Here is a 23,251-nt window from a genome sequence, read left to right on the forward strand (position 1 = left end):
ATGTTGATGAAATTTCTCCATTTTTAGCAGTCATATACAACTGTCACCTAAACAAAACATCCTTCCCTAAGGATGGAAAAGTTGCACAGGTCACACAAAAATACAAGAAGGGAAACAGAAATAATCCCCTGAATTATAAAGCCATGTCATTGACAGTTTTTAGCAGTCATATACAACTGCCACCTCAACAAAATGTCCATACTCAAAGGTAGAAAAGTTGCAGAGGTCACACAATCACACAAGAGGGAAAACAGAAGTAATCCACTGAATTATAGATCCATATCATTGACACTTACATGTAACAAGCACAGGTTAAGAAAGTAATGTTCCTGTGAAACACAATTGGATCTTTATTCTCTGAGTGCTATCAATAGAAATCTGAAGTTGATTCCATTATTCTACATTTCCAGAAACCTTTGGATATTGTTCCTCACAAGTGGCTTCCAATCAAACTGTATGCCTATGAAGTATCATCTAAGTTGTGCAACTAGATTCATGATTTCCAGCCAGAAATGTCACAGTTTGAGTTTGCATTAATTGATGGGAAGTCATCTAATGAAACTGAAGTGACTTCTGGGGTTCCCCAGCAAAATGTTATAGTCCTTTTCTATTCTTTATCAATATAAACAATTTAGGAGACAATCTGAGTGGCCCTCTTTGAATGTTAGTGAACGTGCTGTTGTTTACTGTCTAGTAAAGTCATCAGAACAACTTGAACTGGAACCATCACATAAAAAACATTTTGTGAACCAAGGACTACATTTATTGGGAGTATACTTATGGAATGCATTAGTCTATGAAAGAGATGCCTACACAGCACTTGGCAATCCTTTTCTAAACAAGACAGCTCGTTTTGTGTTGCCACAAAATAGGAGACAGTGTCATGGATATGATGTGCAAGTTGGGATGGAAATCATTAAATCTTTTAATGAAATCATAATCACAAACTGAATGCCAATATTTTGTTGACTCCCATCCATACAGGCAGAAATGACCTCATCATGCTAAAAGAGCAGAAAAAGGAGCAGATAGCAAAAGATTTCACTCTTCATTTTCCCCCCTCTGTTATTCATGTTTGAAAGTATAAGAAAATGTCTGAAAGTGGTTCAATTAGCCCTCTGTCAGACACTTAAGTATGAATTACAGAGTAACCAAGTCGATGGAGATGTAGTTTTAACATAAGATAATGAAAATGGTATACACTGGCAATTTACCATCTTGTTCAGTATTGCAAAAAATGGAGTTGCTTGAGGTTCCTTCGCCAACATCTGTGTAAGCTGATAATCTAACAGAATAATTGGTGTATTTCAGCAGACCATGAAGGTAAGTTTCTAGGCTAGGTGTTCTTTTCACTTCACTCCTGGACAAATGTACATCTGAAAGCAAGAAAACACTATAAAAATGTTATCTTTTATAAAGAAACTTTATTCAAATTCTATAATGTTTAAGGCACTGTAACTCTACAAACACGTGAGAGTCACTCCAAAAGAAATTCACATTCCTTACACCCAATTTATTTTCCACACCTTTGATATTTTTACACACATTAATACATTTTGGGAGACAAAATGTCATTCTTTCACATAATCTCTGCCCCTTTCAATTGCCTTACACCACTGTGGAACAAGACCAGTATACTTACATGGTGGATTTCAAGGCAGGCATGTTGAGACACTGTTTAGCATCTTTCACAAGGCAGTCATCAGCTTCAAATATCGTTCTACAAAGGGATTCCCTCACCAAGGAGGTGGAAGTCACATGGAACCAGGTGAGAATTGTAGATATGGTGCTTCAATGTTATCCACCAAAACTTTCTAATCCTTTAACATTCTCAGTAACCTATCTGGTACAAACGTTTTCCAACTTCAACTGTCTCAATATTCTGCACACACTCACTTCTCCTACTATCACTCATATTGACAGTTCATTTACTGTTACGGGTTCGTATGCCAAAATCAGATTGTAAATAAGCTACACATTATCAGGAGCTTATACAGTGTTTGGTCTGCTGCTATACATGAGATCCCAAGTACTGGGGTGCCTGCTGTCAGCAGAAAACTTGCTTTTCTAACAACTAACTACACACTGATCAACAGCATCATCCCATACAACTTCTTTGGTACCTTCTGAATGTCTGTCACTGTCTTGTTCTCACAACACAGGAACTCTATAACAGTATGTTGCCTCAAACATTCAAGTGCAGCAGCCATCTTGATGGTGTGCTTGACAGTGTGACTTGTGGAAACAGGTTGATTTGGAGTTAAATACTAGTGGGAACAATATTTCTATGACTTCCATGAATAGTAAAGTTGTAGAACAAATGTTGGGTTTTTGAAAAAAAAAATGTAGTACTCTTCTTTTGGAGTGACCCTTCTGTTAACATACTTCTGATAATAAACCATAAGACCAACACATTGCTTGTGGAGATTATTTGATTCAGTTTAATCATTTCATTTATGTATTATGATCTGGAGATTATATCTTGAAAATCTATCTTCATGAAGATGGGATCAATGACAAAATACATCAGTAGAATTATAAGCTTCATAATACCAGGAGATTCCTGGCACTGAAATTAAACTGACAATATGATCTGCAAAGAGAAACTGTTAAATTCTGTAAATGCTTAAAACATTTGTATATAAGCATCTTAATTAGTAGAAAATCTACTGAAAGTAAGTAATTTAACACTAATCTTGTATTTTAAGCCTGGGGTTTATTTTATTGTGTTAATTATTCATATAGTATGAATAGGCTTTGGTAATTCTAGAAATGGAATGAGGTGTTAATTTGTGGAAAAAAATTGTAGTATAGAATCGAATTTCTTTTGCTTTTCTGCTACAGATTTTCCCACATTACAACACTGTCTGTAGATAACACGTCATTATGTTCATTAAAATTTTATTTGACGGGTTTAATCTACATATATACTCCACTAGTCACCAAGTGGTGTGTGGGGGAGGGCACTATTCACACCAAAGTCATATTTCTCCCCCTCTGTTCCACTTGCGGATCATGCGAGGGAAAAACGACTGTCTGAACACCTCAGTACAAGTTCTAATTTCCCTTATCTTTGAATGGTGATCACTGCATGACAAGAAAGTTGGTGGTGACAATATATGCTCTACATCTTCAGCGAAGATTGGATTTTGGAATTTAGTGAGCAGCCCCTTCCGTTTAGCACTTTGTCTATCTGCAAGTGTGTCCCACTTCAAACTTTCTATGAGATTTGCAACACTCTCGTGATGGCTAAATGTACCAGTCATTAATCTGGCCACTCTTCTTTGGACCTTCTCAATCTGTTGAATCAGACCTGACTGGTAAGGGTCCCATACAGACAAACAATACTCTAAGACTGTACGAACTAAAGTATTGTAAGCAATTTCCTTTGTTGAAGGACTGCATCACTTCAGGATTCTACCAATAAACTGCAAACTAGAGTTCATCTTACCCATTACTTGTGTTATCTGATCTGTCCATTTGAGATCATTTTGAATAGTTACACCCAGATACTTGACGGATGTTACCACTTCCAAAGACTGGGCATTTATTTTATACTCTTACGTTAGTGGGGATTTTTGCTTTGTTACATACAATAGATACCTGCCAGATAACTTTATAGATTTATTTTTTTGTGAATCCTCACTGTTTGGTCACAACTTTTGTGTGATACTACTTTTCTGTAGACTACAGCATCATTGGCAAACAGACTAATGCAGCTGTCAATACCATCAACCGATCATTTATGTAAATCGTAAAAGCATTGGACCTATTATGCTGCCCTGGGGCACACCTGATGTTACACTTGTTCCTGTTGAAGTTTCCCCCTTTCAGGACTACATACTGCTCTTCGCCTGTTAGAAAACTTTCTATCCAACCACATATGTCATCGGCTAGACCATAAGCACAGACTTTTTGGAGCAAGGGACAGTGCAGAACTGAGTTGAATACCTTTCGAAAGTCGAGGAATATGGCATCAACCTGGGAGCTGGTATCTAGAGCATGTTGTATATCATGCACAAAGAGGGAGCTGTGTCTTGCATGACCGCTGTTTCCTAAAACCGTGCTGGTTTCTGCAGATGAGCTTCTCAGAGTCTAGGAAAGGTCATTATGTCTGAACAGAAAATATGTTGCTTGATTCTACAACAAACTGGTGTCAGTGAAATTGGCTGGTAATTATGTGCATCCAATTTTTTACCCTTTTCATAGATTGCTATGACCTGGGCCTTCTTCCAGTCCTGTGGAACTTTCTGCTGTTTCATTGAACTCTGATAGATGATGGATAAGACTGGCACTATACTTATAGCATAGTCAACATATAATCTTACGGGGATACCGTCTGGGCCAGATGCCTTCCTGGTGTCTAAGGATTTTAACTGTTTTACAATCCCAGATACGCTAAACACTATGTCAGTCATCCTTGCATTTGTTCGATAATTGAAAGGGGGAATGGTGCTGCAGTCTTCTACTGTAAATGAATTCTTGAAAGCTAAGTTTAGAATTTTGGCCTGTTTATCATCATCTATTACATTGCCCACACTGTCAGCAAGAGAAGGTACTGAATTATTTGTAGCACTCATAGATTTTACATATGACCAAAATTTTTTGGGGTTATTTTTAGAATCTGCGGAAAAAATATTGCTTTCAAATTCATTAAAAGAATCTCTCATTGACCTTTTGACAGCTGCTTTCATTCCACATAATTTCTGTTTGTCAGTGGGCCAAAGACTACATTTAAAACGACTGTGCAAAATTCTCTGCTTTCTCAGCAACTTCCTAATATGTTTGTTGAACTACGGTGGATCCTTTCCCTCCCCTATATTTTTGCTAGGCACATATTTCTCTAGCACTTGGTGGACAATACCTTTCAATTCCGACCAAAGATGCTCAATATCTTTGTGTCCTGTGGTGAGTGCTTGGAGCTGACTATGAAGATATTCATTAATGACACTTCTATTTGCTTTCCCAAACAAGACAACTCTAGGCTGTTTCTTTGGTTGTTTTGCAACTTCCACTGACATAGAAGCCACAATGACACTGTGGTCACTAATACCTTCTTCTAGATTAACTTCCTCAAAAATATCAGGTCTGTTTGTCACCATGATGTAGTTCATGACTATTAGAAACAGTAATGGCAATAAAGAACTTTTTCCTTTGTATTTTATTATTTCACAGTAAATTTCCATCTGGACATAGAATTGTGAGGCCTTTTATGTTCTTGTGAGTATTTCCTGTCCTATTATATTGTTTTTGGATATGACTTTTTCCCACTACTTCTTTAACCTGCTTCATTATTATTGTTATTATTATTATTATTATTATTATTATTATTATTATTATTCTAATGGCTTCAAGGCAAGTGACAACAGAATGAAGCCAATCAAATTTTCTCATTTCATCTTTTGGGTAGTATATAATGGCTACTTTTGTTCAGTCTTTTGTTCACATTTTAGATGACCGTCAGTACTCTGAACAACCAATGCAAGCCTAGCATCCTGGCTGTCTTTATCATATTTACACAATTTTCATCAAAGGACTGATGACTTCAGATATTAAGTCCCATAGTGCTCAGAGCCATATTCATCAAAATCTGGTGTCTTCCCATTTTTAAAGTTCTGAATCTCTCTTGTCAGGTTAGTGTGTGGTATGCTGTTTCAGTCTGTGAAGGCCAAGATGTATTGTTCAGGAAAAGTAGCTGCTAACAAGTGGGTGAAATTTTGTATTAATCCTCATAAGATACCATGTAGTTTGTGTCTGAATGCTTCTGGGTAGAGGCTACTTGCCTAAAAAACTGGATGAGGAATTTGGGTAAAACAAAGCAATATTCATCCAATTCCTAGCATTTATAATATTTTAAATTGGTCTCTATAGAGTAAACAACTCTCAAAAACAGAGCTGCAATACATAAAACATTTCACTTTGTCCTATAATTATCTTATTATTTATTTACTCTCCTCCACCAATACACTGAAGCTTGTACACACTCATCAGTTATTCAGCAGTACTTTTATATGATAGCTTTTATTGGCATTTATTTATACAGCTGATAAATAAATACAGGACAATGAGCCACAAATACTTACTTGAGTCTGAAATGACAGGCTTATAGACAACTTTATAGCCACGAATAATACCCCCATGGAATCCAGCAGGTGGTGGACCCCAGCTCACTTTCATACTTTGTGACGACAATGCAGAACATGTCACATTCAGAGGTGGAGCCTCAGGAACTGGAAGAATATTAAGGTATCAGTTTCTAATGTCACAAACACCAGAGAATGCATAACCATGCAAAATGTGTCAAATAAAGACACAGAAATATATACTGAAGAGCAACTATGTTAAAGAAAGCTGCTGTAGTAGAAATATGTGGCACATGACTGTACTGTCTTCAGATTGTGTACTGTTCATCAGAGTGTGTTGGTGATTCTGAGTCAATGGTAAACCAAAGGTTTATGAGTCTGAGAATTCCCAACAGTATAGCACAGCAGATAATGTCTGTTGCTGGCCGAAGTGGCTGAGCGGTTCTAGGCGCTTCAGTCTGGAACCGTGCGACCGCTACAGTCGCAGGTTCGAATCCTGCATAGGGAATGGATGTGTGTGATGTCCTTAGGTTTGTTAGGTTTAAGTAGTTCTAAGTTCTAAGGGACTGATGACCTCAGAAGTTAAGTCCCATAGTGCTCAGAGCCATTTGAACCATTTTTGAATGTCTGTTACAGTATAATGAGGTCTAAAGCAAATACAAAGTGAGCGACAGAATCAGTTTCCTATGTGTGCTGAGCCTGACAAGAATTGTACCATTTTTATTAAAGATCTGTAATTCATTGTTTCGTGCAATCTTGCATAAAGAAAGAAACTTCTCAGTGAACACATCTTTGCAAGCATCAAATAACACTGCGAATCATCAGCAAAATTCTGTTTAACCACTGAATGCATTGCCACAATATGACTTATCCATAATACAACAGTTATCATAACAAACAGTATTAAAATGTTTTAAATATAAAACTGAATGAATGTAAAGGCAGTTTTTTGAACAACTGTACTTTTATATAGGCTGACAGCTTAGCAACATTCCAACTCTGAAGTGACTATCTGACTTACAATAAAGACAACACTTACTTTACACATCCATTTTGTAATTTAGAGTATTATTGTACACTACTTACACGAAATTTAAAAAAGGTGATAAGAAGAAAGAAAAGAGAAGATGTTTAGAGACAAAAAATGAAGGGTGTGGGAACCCATCAGATAGTATTGTTGACTGATTAGACTTACTAGTAGTGTGAAAGTGTAGTTCATGTCAAAGAACCTTGGAAATTAAAAAACTACTTCAGGTGCATGAAAATTCATTTTATTGGTCTCTCAGACAGTTTTGTGGCATTACAATCGCATCTTTATGTGAACATATGTCTTAGGTCATAATGATCAACATTGGGATATATGGATTACCCAACATTTACCAACAATTCAGACATGAAAATAAACCACGAAGGAGGCGGTATGTTGAAGAGAAAAGCTACAATCTAATGATCCAAATCTTCAATTGATTGGTAACATCAAAAATTATAACCTGATGGTGTAACTGTCAACTAGTTCAAAAGATAAATAGTGGAAACTGGTGATAGGTCCAATGCTGAATTTCAATTGCAGAAAAACCAATTCCACTATCCTGGAACTTGATCTCACAAGGTCCAGAGCACACAACCTCAAATAGTTTAAAACTAAAGGCATGAAAATAATCAGCTCCCCTATTTTCATGCCTTTAATACACTGCTGACCATTAAAATTGCTACACTACGAAGAAGACGTGCTACAATTTAACTGACAGGAAGAAGATGCTGTGATATGCAAATGATTAGCTTTTCAGAGCATTCACACAAGGTTGGCGCTGGTGGTGACACCTACAACGTGCTGACATGAGTAAAGTTTCCAACCAATTTCTCATACACAAACAGCAGTTGACCAGCGTTGCCTGATGAAACATTGTTGTGATGCCTCGTGTAATGAGGAGAAATGTGTACCATCACATTTCCGACATTGATAAAGGTCAGATTGTAGCCTATCGCAATTGCGGTTTATCGTATCATGACATTGCTGCTTGCACTGGATGAGATCCAATGACTGTTAGCAGAATATGGAATCGGTTGGTTCAGGAGGGTAATACAGAACGTCATGCTGGATTCCTATGGCCTCGTATCACTAGCAGATGACATGACAGGCATCTTATCCACATGGCTGTAACGGATCGTGCAGCCACGTCTCGATCTCCGAGTCAACAGATTGGGACGTTTGCAAGACAACAACCATCTGCACAAACAGTTCGACGACATCTGCAGCAGCATGGACTATCAGCTCGGAGACCATGGTTGCGGTTACCCTTGATGCTGTATCACAGGCAGGAGCTCCTTCGATGGTGTACTCATCGACGATCCTCGGTGTACGAATGGCAAAATGTCATTTTTTCGGATGAATCCAGGTTCTGTTTACAGCATCATGATGGTCACATCCGTGTTTGGCGACATCTCAGTGAACGCACATTGGAAGCGTGTATTTATCATCACCATACTGGCGTATCACCCAGCGTGATGGTATGGGGTGCCATTGGTTACACATCTCGGTCACCTCTTGTTCGCATTGACAGCACTTTGAACATTGGACGTTACATTTCAGATCTGTTATGACCCGTGGCTCTACCCTTCTTTCAACCCTTCTGAAACTCTACATTTCAGCAGGATAATGCACGACCGCATGTTGCAGGTCCTGTATGGGCCTTTCTGGATACAGAAAATGTTCAACTGCTGCCCTGGCGAGCACATTCTCCAGATCTCTCACCAATTGAAAATGTCTGGTCAATGGTGGCCGAGCAACTGGCTTGTCACAATACACCAGTCACTACTCTTGATAAACTGTGGTATTGTGTTGAAGCTGCATGGGCAGCTGTACCTGTATACACCATCCAAGCTCTGTTTGACTCAATGCCCAGGTGTATCATGGCTGTTATTACGGTCAGAGGTTGTTGTTCTGGGTACTGATTTCTCAGGATCTATGCACCCAAATTGCATGAAAATGTAATCACATGTCAGTTCTAATATAATATATTTGTCCAATGAATACCCATTTATCATCTGCATTTCTTCTTGGTGTAGCAATTTTAATGGCCAGTAGTGTATTAGACTGTTCGAGGTAGTGTCCTCTGTGCCTCATAAGATCAAGTTCCTGAATAATGCTACTGATTTTTCTAGTCGAAATCCAGCAGTGGGCCTATCATTGGTTTCCACTAATTATCTTTTAAAGTAGTTGACAGATACACCATATACACCATCAGGTTATAATTTTTGGTCTTAACAATTAATTAGAAACTGGATTACTATGCTGCAGCTTTTATTTTTGACATACTGCCTCATTAGCAGTTTAGCGTTCTTTGACAATGAATGTTGGATTTTCCATATATCTCCAGTGTTGATCATCTTATGCCCTAAGATTTCTGTTCACCTAGAGATGTGGATGTGATGCCATGAAATCAGTTGTGAGTCCAATAAAAAAGATTTTCATTCAGCGGAAGCAGTTTTCTAATTTCCAAGATGTATATTCACAGCTGTGGTTGCCTTGACTACTATATGTAATCTTTTGCAAGTATTTCAAAGAAAAAATATGTTCTGCCCTTAAAAATCTAAGAGAAAGTTTTATTCTTTTTAAATTCTTCTTTTACCACTTTTTTCTGATGTCTGGCAGGATAAGCCACACAAAACGCTAGACCTTGATCTGACTGCTGACTAGTCTTTGACATGCACATGGGGGTAGTATATCTTGGAACTCTTACATGTCCTGCAGCTTTCTCATACCACTGCATTATGAGTATTGTGTGAGCTAAGAGATTCTGATGAATATGTTGTATCTAAGGCCAACTGAAATGGTCAACAACATCTGGATAACTAGAACCCCCACTTGTTCCCTGATGTTTCGCTGGTTCAAAAAGGGGTAAACTGCTAAAGATCAATTACCCAATGTTTTATTGGTTCAAAAAGAGGCAAATTGCTAAAGATCAATTGTCAATCTACTGATGGGCAAGGCTGTGTGAGATCCATACAATCGTAAAATATAACATCACTATGAGACTGAGTACACTGATAACTTCAAATAACAGAGTACAAAGGAAAGTGCCATAGTAACTAAATAGAATGGACAGGAACCGTGGGAAAAATTGTGATATAAGGAACATGGTAGTATGAATGACTGAAGCAATGCATCCTTTTGCCAACAGGATACAGTTTGGGATGGTGATCCTCATATTATTATTTACATTATGTGAAATGGAAAGCTTTGTACATTTAGCATGAACTCTCAAGCAAATTATATGGAGTTGTGACAACAGGCTGTATGCACTAATTTGTTCATCTACACCACCTCACAGAGGTCCAGTTTATTCAGGGAAATAATACAGGATTCCATTGCTCATAACTGGGATCAGAGTGCACTAGAAAACATCCCATACACATGTGTGTATTACCTTGGTTTCTCAGTTCACCACATCTCAATCCTATTGGATACCTCTGAGATGATGTAATGATGAATAATGTCTTGTGGAACTGGTGCCATTATCATCAGCATGAGAGGGTGTTATATGCTACTAACAATGTATTCCAAACTTAGGTGCTCTTCAATGATTTATTTCCTTATTTATGTTAGCTAATACAACACCGTATTCAGACAGGGTAAGTTGCAGATGATACAAAAACAAACATTGCTTCTGGAGTCTGCACACTGCTGTATTTGTTAGTACTTTTCGGTTAAAGGAGACTACTCAGCAAAAAGAAGCAGAAGCACAGAGTTGTTGATGACCACATACAAAAAGACTCATACACACACACACACACACACACACACACACACACACACACACACACACACACACACGCGCGCGCGCGCGCACACACACACACACACACACACACACACCTATGCTCCTACATATTGCTGGCTGGACTAACAGTGGCAATGCTGCATTTTGGCAGATGGACTAGGTTATGGGGGAAGGAGGGGGATAGGACGTTGGGTGGGATGGGTAGAGGGAGATGGAGGTGGGGGCATGGAGAGGATTAGGGGTGAGTTGCTAGTCGCTCATAGGGAGACAGCCAGTTTGCCAGCTAGGAATGCAGGAGGGAAGGGTGGCAGGTATGTGGGTTAGGCATGTGAAGCATGGTTGTCGGATCCAATAGAAGCAGCATATGCTGAAAGTGATGCAGAGACATGAATTGGGAGGGTGTGACAGGAAGGAGGAAGGGGAAACTGTTGGGTGGAGGGTGCATGGACATTGTGTTATTGGAGGCTCAGACCAGGATGATTATGGGAGCAGAGGATGTGTTGAAAGGCCAACTCACATTTGCATAGCTCAGAGAAGCTGGTGGTGAGGGGAATCATCCATATGGCCTGGGTTGGTATATGACACACTAGCATAGGTTGCATGGCTCTGATGGGGTAGGATAAACCTGAAATTGTACACCACCTGCTCTTTTCCTAAAGGACAGCTCTTTCTGTCTGTGTTTGTGCAGGTTTTCTCCAACTATTCCTATGGTTCCTCCATGTTTGCTTTATTTTCCTAACGTTTGTGTGTTTACTCTTTGCATCTGGAGCATTGACGTGTTTGTGTTACCAACTATCTCACTACTAAAGCAGGTCGGGCCATCTGGTAGTCCATCGCCGGTGCTGCTAGTTTCCCAGACTTGAAATGAGCCTATTATCAGACTGCTGCAATGCTTCATAGAACTGTCGAGCAGTATGTTTTATGCAATCCCTGTTTCCTCATTCAAGGCCCTGGTCAGGTAGTCTCACAGTAGGAGTAAGGTGAGTCGAAGAGCTCTCACTTGCACCCCTTGGAGCTGATGTATGTGTGTATTGGCTCCCTTCCTCCACACTGCTGACACATAATCTAGCATTAGTTGGATCAGTGCCAGATATAGCGTAATTCTGCAGTGTGGAGGAAGTGCTGACTGTCGGTTGAATAGTGGATATAGCGCCTTCAAACTACCATTCACTTTCCCCCAGACCTCATGGACATGCGGCTTCCAGGTAAGGTGCCTATTGAGGGTTATCCCTAGCTATTTAGCCTTGCGAGACCAGGGGATGGGGACTCCCATGATTCACAATGGCTGAAGGTCCATAGGCAGTCTATGTCTATTACGACGGCCTGGCTTTTAGTGGCATTATATTTCAGTCGGCATTTCGTTGCTCAAGACCCCAGGGTGTTGCATGCTTCCTGTAAGTAGTGATGAATGACGTCGACTCTTAGGGAACACGCATAGTGTGTGGTGCATCTGTGTAAAGTGTGAGTGATACTCTGTTGGTGCGTGGCCCATCAGGTGTATACACAGAGTACATCAGGGGGCCGAGAACTGACCCCTGTGGCACTGCCACTCACATAGGTCTATTTGTTGAGATGCCACCTTCAGCATAAAGGTGAAGCATCTGGTCACGCAGACATGATGTGACGAGTCTGACATGTGGTGTCAGAACCCTAGTATAAAAAGCTTTTAGAAAGGCCCTCATGCCACACGCAGTCAAAGGCCTTGTAGACGTCAAGAAATACTGCCCCTGAGTACTCTAGGTGCGCCAGAGCTCCCATCACGTCCTCAACATCCTGCAGTAGTTGGTGTTGCATGCTATGGCTGGGTCAAAAACCGAACTGCTCTGTGGGAATCAATCCCTCCCTGTTCATGTGCTCAAAGATACGTTTAATATAGATTCTTTCAAAGACTTTGGATAGAACAGGGAGCAGACTTATGGGCCGATAGTTTTGTGGAAACCTTGCATCTCTGCCTTGTTTGGAAGAGGCAACCACCTCCATGTGTTTCCACACAGAGGTATAGTCGCCAGTCCACAAAACATAGTTTAAGGCATTTGTGATAGCTTGCAGTGCATCAGGTGGCAGTCATTTCAGCACAAGAGCTTCCACGTGGTCACAGCCACATGCCTTCCTGGTATTTATGGAGTGAAGTTGAATGTCTACTTCTTCCTCTGTGATGGACTCTATAGCATTGCCTGCATCTTCTACGAGGAAAGTGGGCAGCCATTGTTGCACAGTTTGTATGTGCTCTTTATCTATGTTATCCTCTATCAGCGTGAAGCTATTTGCAAAGCTGTCAGTCAAGAGATTAGGCTTGGTGTCAGGGTCACAGACAACCCCTCTGTTGACTTGTAGAGGAGGAAGATGGTGCCCTTTTCTTAAGAACTGCTTGGTTATTCACCAGGCAGAGCCATCTTCAATGCTAATCATGCCTATTTTGCCTGCCCAGTTTTGATTTCTGTGGTTTTCCATGGCCACCTTTACCTCACAGCACAGGCGGTTTAGGTGGCATTTGGTGGCAGAATGGCATGTAATTTGCCATTTGCAGAAAGCCTGTTTTTGTCCGGAATGGTCTGCAGTATCTCAGGGGGGAGCTGATGTGATCTGTCAGATGGCCTTTGTGTAGCCCAGGATGTGGCAGCGTCTACAGCCTGGAGAGTGTCCACTGTAAGATGCTGCAGTGTCTCATCTGCGCTGATGATATAAGGGTCTGGGATGGTCTTGTGGCTCCTCTCTAAACTGTTCCCAATTTACCCTTCCTAGCTGTTGACGTCATTTCAGTGGCTCCACGCCATGATGAGTATCTACGTCAAAAATGACCGGTAGATAGTCGAATGAGACAGTGCCTTGAGTTGTGGTAGTAGTGAGGTGTCCGACTCCCCTTACCACCATGATGTCAGGCACACCACGGCAGCTGTGTGCATTGTTTGGGTAGTGCATTGGGTCATATGGTCCTAAAACTACTGCATTGTGCTGCCAAACTACACGCAGTAGACGGCGACCATTGTTATTTGTTACACTAGAATGCCACTCAGAGTGTTTTGCATTAAAGTTCCCCCTTATAAAGAGTTTACTGCGGAGAGACAGTAATGCGTCAACATCCCTGCGTTCTAGTGGCCTTCCAGTTCGCCGATAAACTGAGATGAATGTAATCCAACCCGACAGTGTCTCTACTGCAACAGCAGTGGCCTCAATGCTGTTAAGGGAGCTGCACAATGCGGTGTTTCAATGAGGTCTTAACATAGATGGCAGTGCCACCATCCGCTGTAGGCCTATCAGTGTGGTGACAAATGAAATTTGCTGCCCGTGCATGGACACCAGGTTTTAAGAAGGTTTCCAAGATGAGGCAGATGTCAACTGCCCCATCACGAAAGAACTGTCGGTACTCTTGTACCTGAGGACATTTGCTGTATGCATTCCACATGCATACAGTTAAACCATACACTGTATTAGGGATGGTGCAACTGTGTTGCCTGTTGGTTGTTGGCCATGAGGGCCATCTGCACTGCCATCACAAGGATGGTGGGAAGACTCTGGAGCAACTATTTGACTGTTTTAATGAGAGAGTGAAGCCCATCTCTTAAGTCATCATAGTTTGTAGCACTGTCCTCGTTTGCAGAGGTGTTTACATTTCACGGGTGTTTCTCTCTGATCCATTCCCGTAAACATCTACCATGGCTTGTTGGCCAGTTGGGCATTCCCTATTTGGTCCATGCCCATTGGTGACTTCATTAGCAGTGGAGGCAGCCAGGTGTTCCTTATTTGGTCTGCACTCGCTAACAACTTCGTTTGCGAAGGAGTCTGCGGTGATCGTTTCAGCCCACTGGCCAGCGTGATTTACATAGCGCCGAGCAATGACCATTTGCATGCTTTTCCACATGAGGCTGTGCTGGTACAGCCTAGGGGGGGGGGGGAGGGGGGGTTTGGGGGGGGGGGGGGTACACTTTCCCCTCGTGACATTACTAAAACTAAGGCCAGGAGTAACATGTCTGGCTGGGGTGTTATTGGCACGCTGCTTAGTGTCTGCCTTTCGGAAGGTGTTACACCTGTGGTAGCTAGCAACATGCTTTTGGGTGAAATTGCAGCGCTGAGCACTGGGGCGTTTCCTCTGGCTTTGCTTTGCACTCAAAATTTTATGCGACCCAGCGCATTTTATGCCTTTGGGTGGCATAGTGTAGAACCTAGCTACATGATTCAAGCCTCGGCACTAAAAACGTTGCGCCCTCTGACACTTTGCTGCAAAATTTTTTGACCTGTATTCCAGTTACATTCATGATGCTTTTCAGCTGGAATTTTCTACGTTATCAATCAGGATAACCATAAACAGTGAGGTCTGTTTATTGGTGTAAGGCATTTTTCATGTGGGAAACCGCTCGGATGCTGAAACCTAATTCCTCCAGCTCCTCTTTGAGGTGGACTGTGTCCATTTAAAAAGGTAGCTTGCTGAAGACTACCTTGAGCAACTTGAGCAGTTCAGACGACTGGGTATAGTATGGCAGAACTTGGGTCTTAGCCACACCTGTAACCACATCGTAATCCTCACGTGATTTTAATATGACCTTTAAAGTGTCACAGCCTGCTGTTTTAATCATAACAGAAGATTTAGACTGGTCCACACTATTTAAGAGCTGTGGAAAGTTATTGAAATCACTTGACCATTGTATAACAATGGGAAGAGGTGTGGTCATCTTTGGTCTACTCCATTGTGCATTGATGTCATCGGTTGGCATGTCAGTGAATGTGACATACCTGTTTGCAGTCTGTAATGGCTGTGCCTGTGTGAGCACAGCTGCCCTGGCAGTGTGCTTCCTGTTTGGCATTTGGAAACCATCTTTGGTGGGGAGGTCGTTCTTGGCGGCCTTTATACCCACAGAAGAGGACTTCTTCTTTGTGTGCACCTTAGGTGCCTTACTTTTAGAGGCAGCAGGCTTCTTTGCAGAGGTCTTCTCAGAAGAAGGGTGTTTCCTTGTGGGTGCATCCTTGTCAGGTTGTCCCCTCATGGTGATGTCCACCTCCATATCTGTCTGGTTCCCAGCCAGGATTAACACCTTCTGGAATGCCAGACTTTCACTGACCACAGCTGTGATTGTAGAAGGTCTCTGAGACACCAATGTAGCTAGTAACTGCGCCATTTGCATGAAAGACAGGTGTTTTGCCTGCCACGCAGCTTAGACCCACACTGACAATGCACAGGGCAAGTACCACCAGGAAACAGCCAGAGTACATCAGTGGCCTTCCCCCTACATCTGAAGCTCATGCTACTGTGTGTGGGAGCATACCCCTGCCGACCACACTCACTGAGTTACAGATCATGTCATCTGTGTGCATGACTGAAGCTGCATCTGCCGATGTAGCACTCTTTGCATTAGAATCCATAACTCGCACTTGCAACAGGGCTGGAGTAGGAAGTACCATTTGGGTGGACTGGGCAGGTCTTGCACCTGAGTCTTGCCTTGTGGCAAGGGGTTGGGAGTGGGAGTGGCATAGGGATGAACTTGGATGTTGTGGAGGTTGGGTGGGTAATGGAACACTACTGTAGGAGATGTGGAAAGGATTAGGGTATAGTCCCACTCATTTCAGGGCATGGTGAGAGATAACCAAAGTCCTGATGAAGGATATGGTTCAGTTCTTCCATTCCAGAGTGGTAATGAGTAACAAATGGGACACTCATTTGTAGCTGGTCCTTTGGGGTGGTTGGAGGATTGGAGGTATGTGAGGATATCTGTTTGCAGACTAGGTCTGGGGACAGTGCCTGTCTGTGAAGGCCTTTGTGAGACATTCAGCATACTGGGAAAAGGAGTTCTTGTCACTGGAGATATGCCATTCCCGACATGCCAGGCTGTATGGGACTGATTTTTTGTTGTGGAAGGGATGGCAGCTGTCAAAATGCAGGTGCTGCTGGTGGTTAGTGGATTTAATATGATGGAACCATCATTCAGGAAGGTGGCACACTGGGTTGAGGGGGATCAGGTGAAGCAGATGGAAGAAATGGTGCTGAGTTTGTGAAGAATGAGGAGAGGGTGTCTGGCCCTGAGTGCAGATGATGAATCTGAACCATATCAGGAATTTGGGTTTTGTGAGGCTTGGAATGTTTCCTCTAGATGACCCAAAAACAGGTTGGCATTGGAGGATGCCATGTGGGTGCCCCATGGCTGTTCTGTGAATTTGGTTGTATACTTTCCCCTCAAAGGAGTAGTATTTTTGTGTTACGATGAATTTAGTAAGTTGTAAGAGAAATGATATCGTGGGTTTGGAGGCAGAAGGATGTTGGGAGAGGTAGCATTCAACACGTGCAAGGCCAAAACGCAGGTGTCATCAGCAAATGAAATTTTATTTCTAGCATGGACATTCTCTCTATTATTATCAATGTAAAAATGAAGCTTCTGCAACTGTAAAGTTCTCTTCAAAAGTATACTGGTATTCATATGCAGTTCTAAGACAGTGTGGTGTCCTACTGACATGAAACCAGCAGTATACCTGCATGGCAATGTCTCTGTCTGCATTTTCCACTTATTATCTCCTGTTGTGTCTTGCTTGACCTGGATGAAATAATACATCATTGATTAGGTTAAATTCCTCTACCATTCCATCTCCAATGAAATGAAGGAGCTCATGTTTCAGAAAGCAAAAGATTTACTTCTTCTTGGCTTATATTTGATGGTGGGTTTAATAAAATAATGAAAAACCCTGGATGGGAAACAAACAAGGAATGGGTTAAGGAGGTGTTTATCAGTGGATAGACACATAAACCAGAAATAATTGCACTCTCTTAGGTTATAAACATCCATTGTCCTCATAGCACACATACACACACACCCACAGCTACAGTATGCCAGCACTTTGTGTTTGCCAAACTTTTTTTTTCCCCCCCCCTCTCTCTCTTTTTTTTTTTTTACATGATACATTAATTTGTTCACTTTGAGTGTACACTACAGCATGATAGATATAAGACTGTTCTAAACAAATGGTTTGGAAACTTAATGCAAACTAATGACCTCCTTCAGGAGTTGTGACAGCAACAGGTGCAGATTTAGGTCCTGATCCTACAGCATTGAAAGCCTGCACATATATGTTATATCGGGTGAACTTCTTCAAACGTTTCAGGCGTAACTCTGTACTTGCTGAACCTCTGACCTGCAAAAAGTTTCAAAAGAAAATATGAGAAAAATGTTAAACATTAATTCTTGTTGTGTGAAGAGACTGCCATATATTACTTACAATATGTTTGTTTGTAGTGTTATTCACAAGTACAGGAGAACCATGAATGTTCCAGTGGACAATGTAGCCCAAGATGTCTCCATTCCAAGAATCTGGTATAGGAGGCTGTGAAAAGCCAAATTATAATTAAATTTTCCATTCAAAAACTCCTCCTCCTAATTCTTTTTAAAATTGCTCATCTACTGAAAAGAAGCTCTAAGAAGAGACTTCAAGATAGGCCAGAAGATAGTTGAACAAACATGTTGCAACGTAGTCACTCCACACGGATCCAGGAAAGGCTTGTCTATAAATTTATTCCATTTACGGACCACAATGTTTTATTCCGGGTAATTAATTTTGGTCTATGATGACCATCTTAATTACAGAGTACAAACAATTTTTCTATCTTATCAATGCAACATATGCAATTTTTCACAGAGTCGATTGGTGTAAATGGTATTTCCATTTTTACATAAAAATGACAAAGCTTGTTTTGCTTATTACTTCATCTGTACCATACTTACATATGTTGGATCAATGCTTACACAGACACACCACAAAATGTGTTTTGTGATGTTATTAATGGAAATAATAAGTCTGTTTCAAATGAACTGTGATATACATACAAATAAGGATGTCCTATGAGGAATGGTCAATATTCAGGAATATGACCCGAAAAATTATTTGAAGCAAAAAAACTTAATAAATGTGGACTTGAAATGCTTACCTTAAGAGCTGTGAGGACATCTTCATTTTCAATATTGTGAGATAAATCTCTTTTACCACAAGCTCTTTGCTTTCCATATCTTGGGAGGAGGTAGTGTGGATCAAATGAGAAAAAACTGCCTAGCAAACATGAGCTCTGAAATGCACACCATAATAGTTGTGAGATATACATTTTAGAGCCCATGATTACTAGACTTTTTTGCTTCAGATGATGATTCCTCCTGTACCCTTAAAAATTGACCGTTCCTCTTGGGCATCCTGTATAGATAATAGTCTGCATACTCTGAAGTGCAAGTGTGTATTGTAGCACAGTGAACTGTATAAATAATTTTGAAATGAGTCCTCTGCATTCAATGCAACTCATGCTCTTCTTGGCACCTGATACTTTGATCCCATGTACCAGGTATCTCTCCTTAGAGTCATCAGGCACATTTTCTCTTGTGTTTCAGCAGATATTTTCAATTTTGTTTTTGCGACATGTAGCTGGTGTCAGCCCAAACAAATGATGCTCATCACATGTTTCATGCAATGCCCAGTGTTGACGGAATGTGTTGGTTTGTTTCTGATTTCAAACAAAATTATTTTTAAATTGGACTTTTATGTGCTCATTTCAAAGAAAAATATCTGATTAGTCTTGTGTGATATTCATTTTACTTGCGTGTATTAACAAGAATGGTGAAACATGAGGAATAATCAAATAATCAGGACTCTAGCAGCGACTGAGCACCACATTTCTGTATGACGGTAGCACTCAACAGGGGCCTGCGGTACTGTCGCTGCTGGAGTATTCATTATTATTCATGCTTTACTGTCCTAGTTAATACATACTGGTAAAAAGAATATTTCAATAGACTAATTTGGGACCACTCTGTCGAATAAGCATGTAAAATTCAACTTTAAAAATTATTTCGTTTGTAATGGGAAACAAAGCAACACTTTCCACCGATGCTGGGCATTGTGTGAAAGACAAGATGAGCAACATTTGTTTGGACTGACTATAGCTCACCTGCGAGAACAAAATTGCAAATATCTACTGAAACACAAGAGAAAAAACACCTGTTGACTCTTAGGAGAGAAACCCTGAACAATTGTCCCTCATATGTTGTAAGGAAATACTAGATTCATGAAATTGTAAGAATATTTTTAGAGAAGAATTAGATTTCTCATCTGATATTTGCCCTTGGTAAACTTCTTCCCTTTCTCTGAACCTAACTGATGTGAACAATTTATTACTGCTATTTGGCTATGACAGTTAGACAAATCATTAATTATCAGGTTCACAGCTATTTCATGAAAGACAGTTGCATTAAGAAATAACCTATCAATCACTCTAGCTTTACCACTTTTCTTGTTTGGAATGTTACTGTAGGAATCAAAGCAAAGCTGGAAATCATTAACTGTAGGTGCCTTTGATCAGTACTATAAGATACTAAATCAATTTCAAAATCACTCCACGCAATGGCTTCTGATATTTTTGTACTATATCTTAATAGTACTCCATTTAATTGCCTCATGGAGTTTAAAAAATTCCCTGATGAGGGCATATAGACTATTAGAACCACTATCTAACAATGGAAAGTCAAGGATGGAATATCAACATTATTATGGAAAGTGTAGACTGCTACTCACTGTAAACTTTGAGATGGTGAGTTGCAGACAAGCACAACATACATTGAGCTTTCAGCCAAAGTCTTCTTGAGACAGGAAAATATATACACATTCACACAAGCAAGTGCACCTCATGCTAACATGACTGCTATCTCTCAAGATTTTATGTTCAACTGCATGTTGTGCCACAGTTAGGTCCACTTTCCTTTTGGCCACAGTTGGGTGGTGTCCATTCATCCTGGTGGACAGCTGGTTGGTATTCATACCAATATAAAAAGCTGTGCATTGACTGCAGCAGAGCTGGTATATGACATGGCTGCTTTCACAGGCAGCAAGGAGTCTGAAAAGACATGGTAAGCCTGTGACAGACTGGAATACAATCCCTGTGTCAAGGTCTTGGCACTGGGAGTGGCAAAGGGATGGAATAGGATGTTGTGGAGGTTGGGCGGGCGACAAAACACCACCATAGGAGGGGTGGGAAGTATCTTGGTAAGATGTCCCTAATTTCAGAGCATGATAATTTATAATCAAAGTTCTGATGAAGAATATGGCTAAGTTCCATTCTGGGATGGTATTTGGTGACGAAGGGGTTGCTCCTTTGTAGGTGTTTCTTGGGGGTGGTGGGACGGTTGGGAGTGTGTGACGATATGGCACAGAAAATCTGTTTGTGAACTAAGTTTGGAGTAGTTCTTGACACTGAAAATATGCTGTCCCTGGCTGGCCAGGCTGTATTGAAGCTGCTTTTGGTGTGGAAGGGATAGCAGCTGCTAAAATACAGGTAAAGACAGAGTTGTTGGTGCAGCCATTGAAGAGGAGGACATCAACATCAAGGAAGGTGACATGCTTGGTTGAGGAAGACCAGGTGAAGTGTTTGGGAGAAAAGGTGTGCAGGTTGTGAAGGAATGAGGATAGGGTGTTTTGGCCCTGAGTCCACATTATGAAGATGTCATCAATGAACCTGAACCAGACCAGGGGTTCAGGGTGTAGGGAGGCTAGAAAGGTTTCCTCTAGATGGCCCATAGACAGGTTGCTATAGCAGGGTGCCATGCAGGTGCTCATAGCTGTGCTGTGGATTTGTTTTTACACCCTCCCTTCAATGGGAAAGTAGTTTTTGGTTAGAAAAATAGTAAAGTGGATAAGGAATGGGTAGTGGGTATGGAGTCTGAAGGACATTGGTAAAGGTAGGGTTCAACAGTTCCAAGATCATGGGTATGAGGGATTTTAGTGTATAGTGAAGTGGCACAAACAGTGACAAGTAGAGATGCAGGAGGTAAAGGGGTGAGAATGCCAAGTCATTCACCAGTCTTTTCTCCTTCTCTGCTTCTCTCCTTTACCATTCCCACCCACTCTCCCTCCCTCCCCCACAGCCTCTCTACACTGCACCTGGCAGCATTGTCCTGTGACCATCTGGTCCCTGCATGGTCTGTCAGATAGTGTTGATTTCTCTCTCCCAACCCGTACCCTGCTATCCTTCCTCATTCCCCACCTCACCCTGGATTGCTGCATATGTGACACTCTTGGATTATGGCTAGAGACAGCAGTCATGTATGCTTGGGTGACCCTGCTTGTGTGAATATGTGTATGTGTGTGTTTTCATTTCTGAAAAAGCCTTTGGGCAAAAGTTCATTATTTAGCAGTCTATAAACACTATCATGTATGTTTCCAAGTCTATTAGTGATTTAAAGGACTAAGATTTCTTTGCTGCAGTAAGCTACTGATTTAGGACTAAAGCTGCAATTTTATTCACATTGTTGTATATACAACCACTCGCCTTTCCTTATATTTTGTCTACAATAATGTGACTATGAATACATGTCCCTCTAGGTGCAGCTGTTTGATTTCTGTGACTTTCAAATAATGTTCTGTTATGCATAGCACTTCTGCAGAAATAATGTTTCATGTTCAAGTGTCTTGTAGTGATATGAGAAGCTTACTTTTTTATAAGTTTCTTTTGTTTCAAGGCAATAATCCAAATTTATTTTGATATTTACTGCTCACGCTGTTCATGCTTCCATTTTTTGTTACTCCACTGATCATTACCACTCTGTGTATATTTTATTAATTTCCTTAAAAAAAAAAAAAAAAAAAAAAAAAAAAAAAAAAAAAAAAAAAAAAAAAGAGAGGAGGAAAAAAAGACCAGATGAAAATATTGGAAATCATAGGGATTGGATCAACAGCACTCTGTTGTTTACACAAAAGTCTTTTGCAAATTAGTCGTGCAAGTAACATTCAAATGTAAACTATGTTGTGTGTATTGCAAGCATGCCAAGAGTGATACATTAATCACAGCCATGTGAGATCATGCCAGCCTACTGAGCAAATCCTGAAGCTCCCCTTTTACATAGTCAAGCTGTTGTATCACTGCTTTTACATTAAATGTAATTTAAAATTTTTATATGAGGAACTTTGCCAGCAATGTGTGTGATGTCATCCTTCATTGCCTTGCTGAGTTTATTGCCCAAACTCTTCTGCTATTTCCAATAATCACGACAAGATCTTTAGCAATATATTTCCACAGATAGCTCAAAAACAGGTGAAATAGCCAAGCCATGCATTTGGCGTAAAATCCCAATTACTTGGTATTCACTACCTGAGAGTACTGTTTTAGTTCAGACATTCTTCTCCCACAATTACTTCTTAGCAAAGGAACGTTCTTGGTCTTTTTAACCTTCTCATTACTGTTAGTTCCAACTTTCACTTTTTTCCCTCTTTTATCAGTGTTCCTGACTCTTTACATTGTCTACACAATTGTGGTCTCAGTCTACAGATCAGTGAAGGTATTGGAGATCTCTAGACCAAAGCTAGCAGAACTGCAGCTTCATTTGAACCATTCAGCTGATATTTCAGGTTTGCCCACAGTCAAATCAACTAACCTAG

General features: G+C 40.7%; 1 protein-coding gene across 1 annotated transcript in view; it reads right to left on the reverse strand.

Moving 5' to 3' along the window:
* The window catches only part of LOC126455967 (Down syndrome cell adhesion molecule-like protein Dscam2), a 358,909-nt gene that overhangs the window by 150,820 nt on the left and 184,838 nt on the right, over positions 1-23,251 (reverse strand). The window contains exons 16-19 of the mRNA XM_050091727.1: positions 18,062-18,166; positions 17,839-17,977; positions 6,084-6,230; positions 1,215-1,376 (exon numbers count right to left, since the gene is read on the reverse strand). Coding sequence (XP_049947684.1) covers positions 1,215-1,376; positions 6,084-6,230; positions 17,839-17,977; positions 18,062-18,166 — 553 coding nt within the window. The remainder of the gene's footprint in view (positions 1-1,214; positions 1,377-6,083; positions 6,231-17,838; positions 17,978-18,061; positions 18,167-23,251) is intronic.

Source organism: Schistocerca serialis, chromosome 1 (assembly GCF_023864345.2).
Source record: "Schistocerca serialis cubense isolate TAMUIC-IGC-003099 chromosome 1, iqSchSeri2.2, whole genome shotgun sequence".
Classification (NCBI taxonomy): domain Eukaryota; kingdom Metazoa; phylum Arthropoda; class Insecta; order Orthoptera; family Acrididae; genus Schistocerca; species Schistocerca serialis.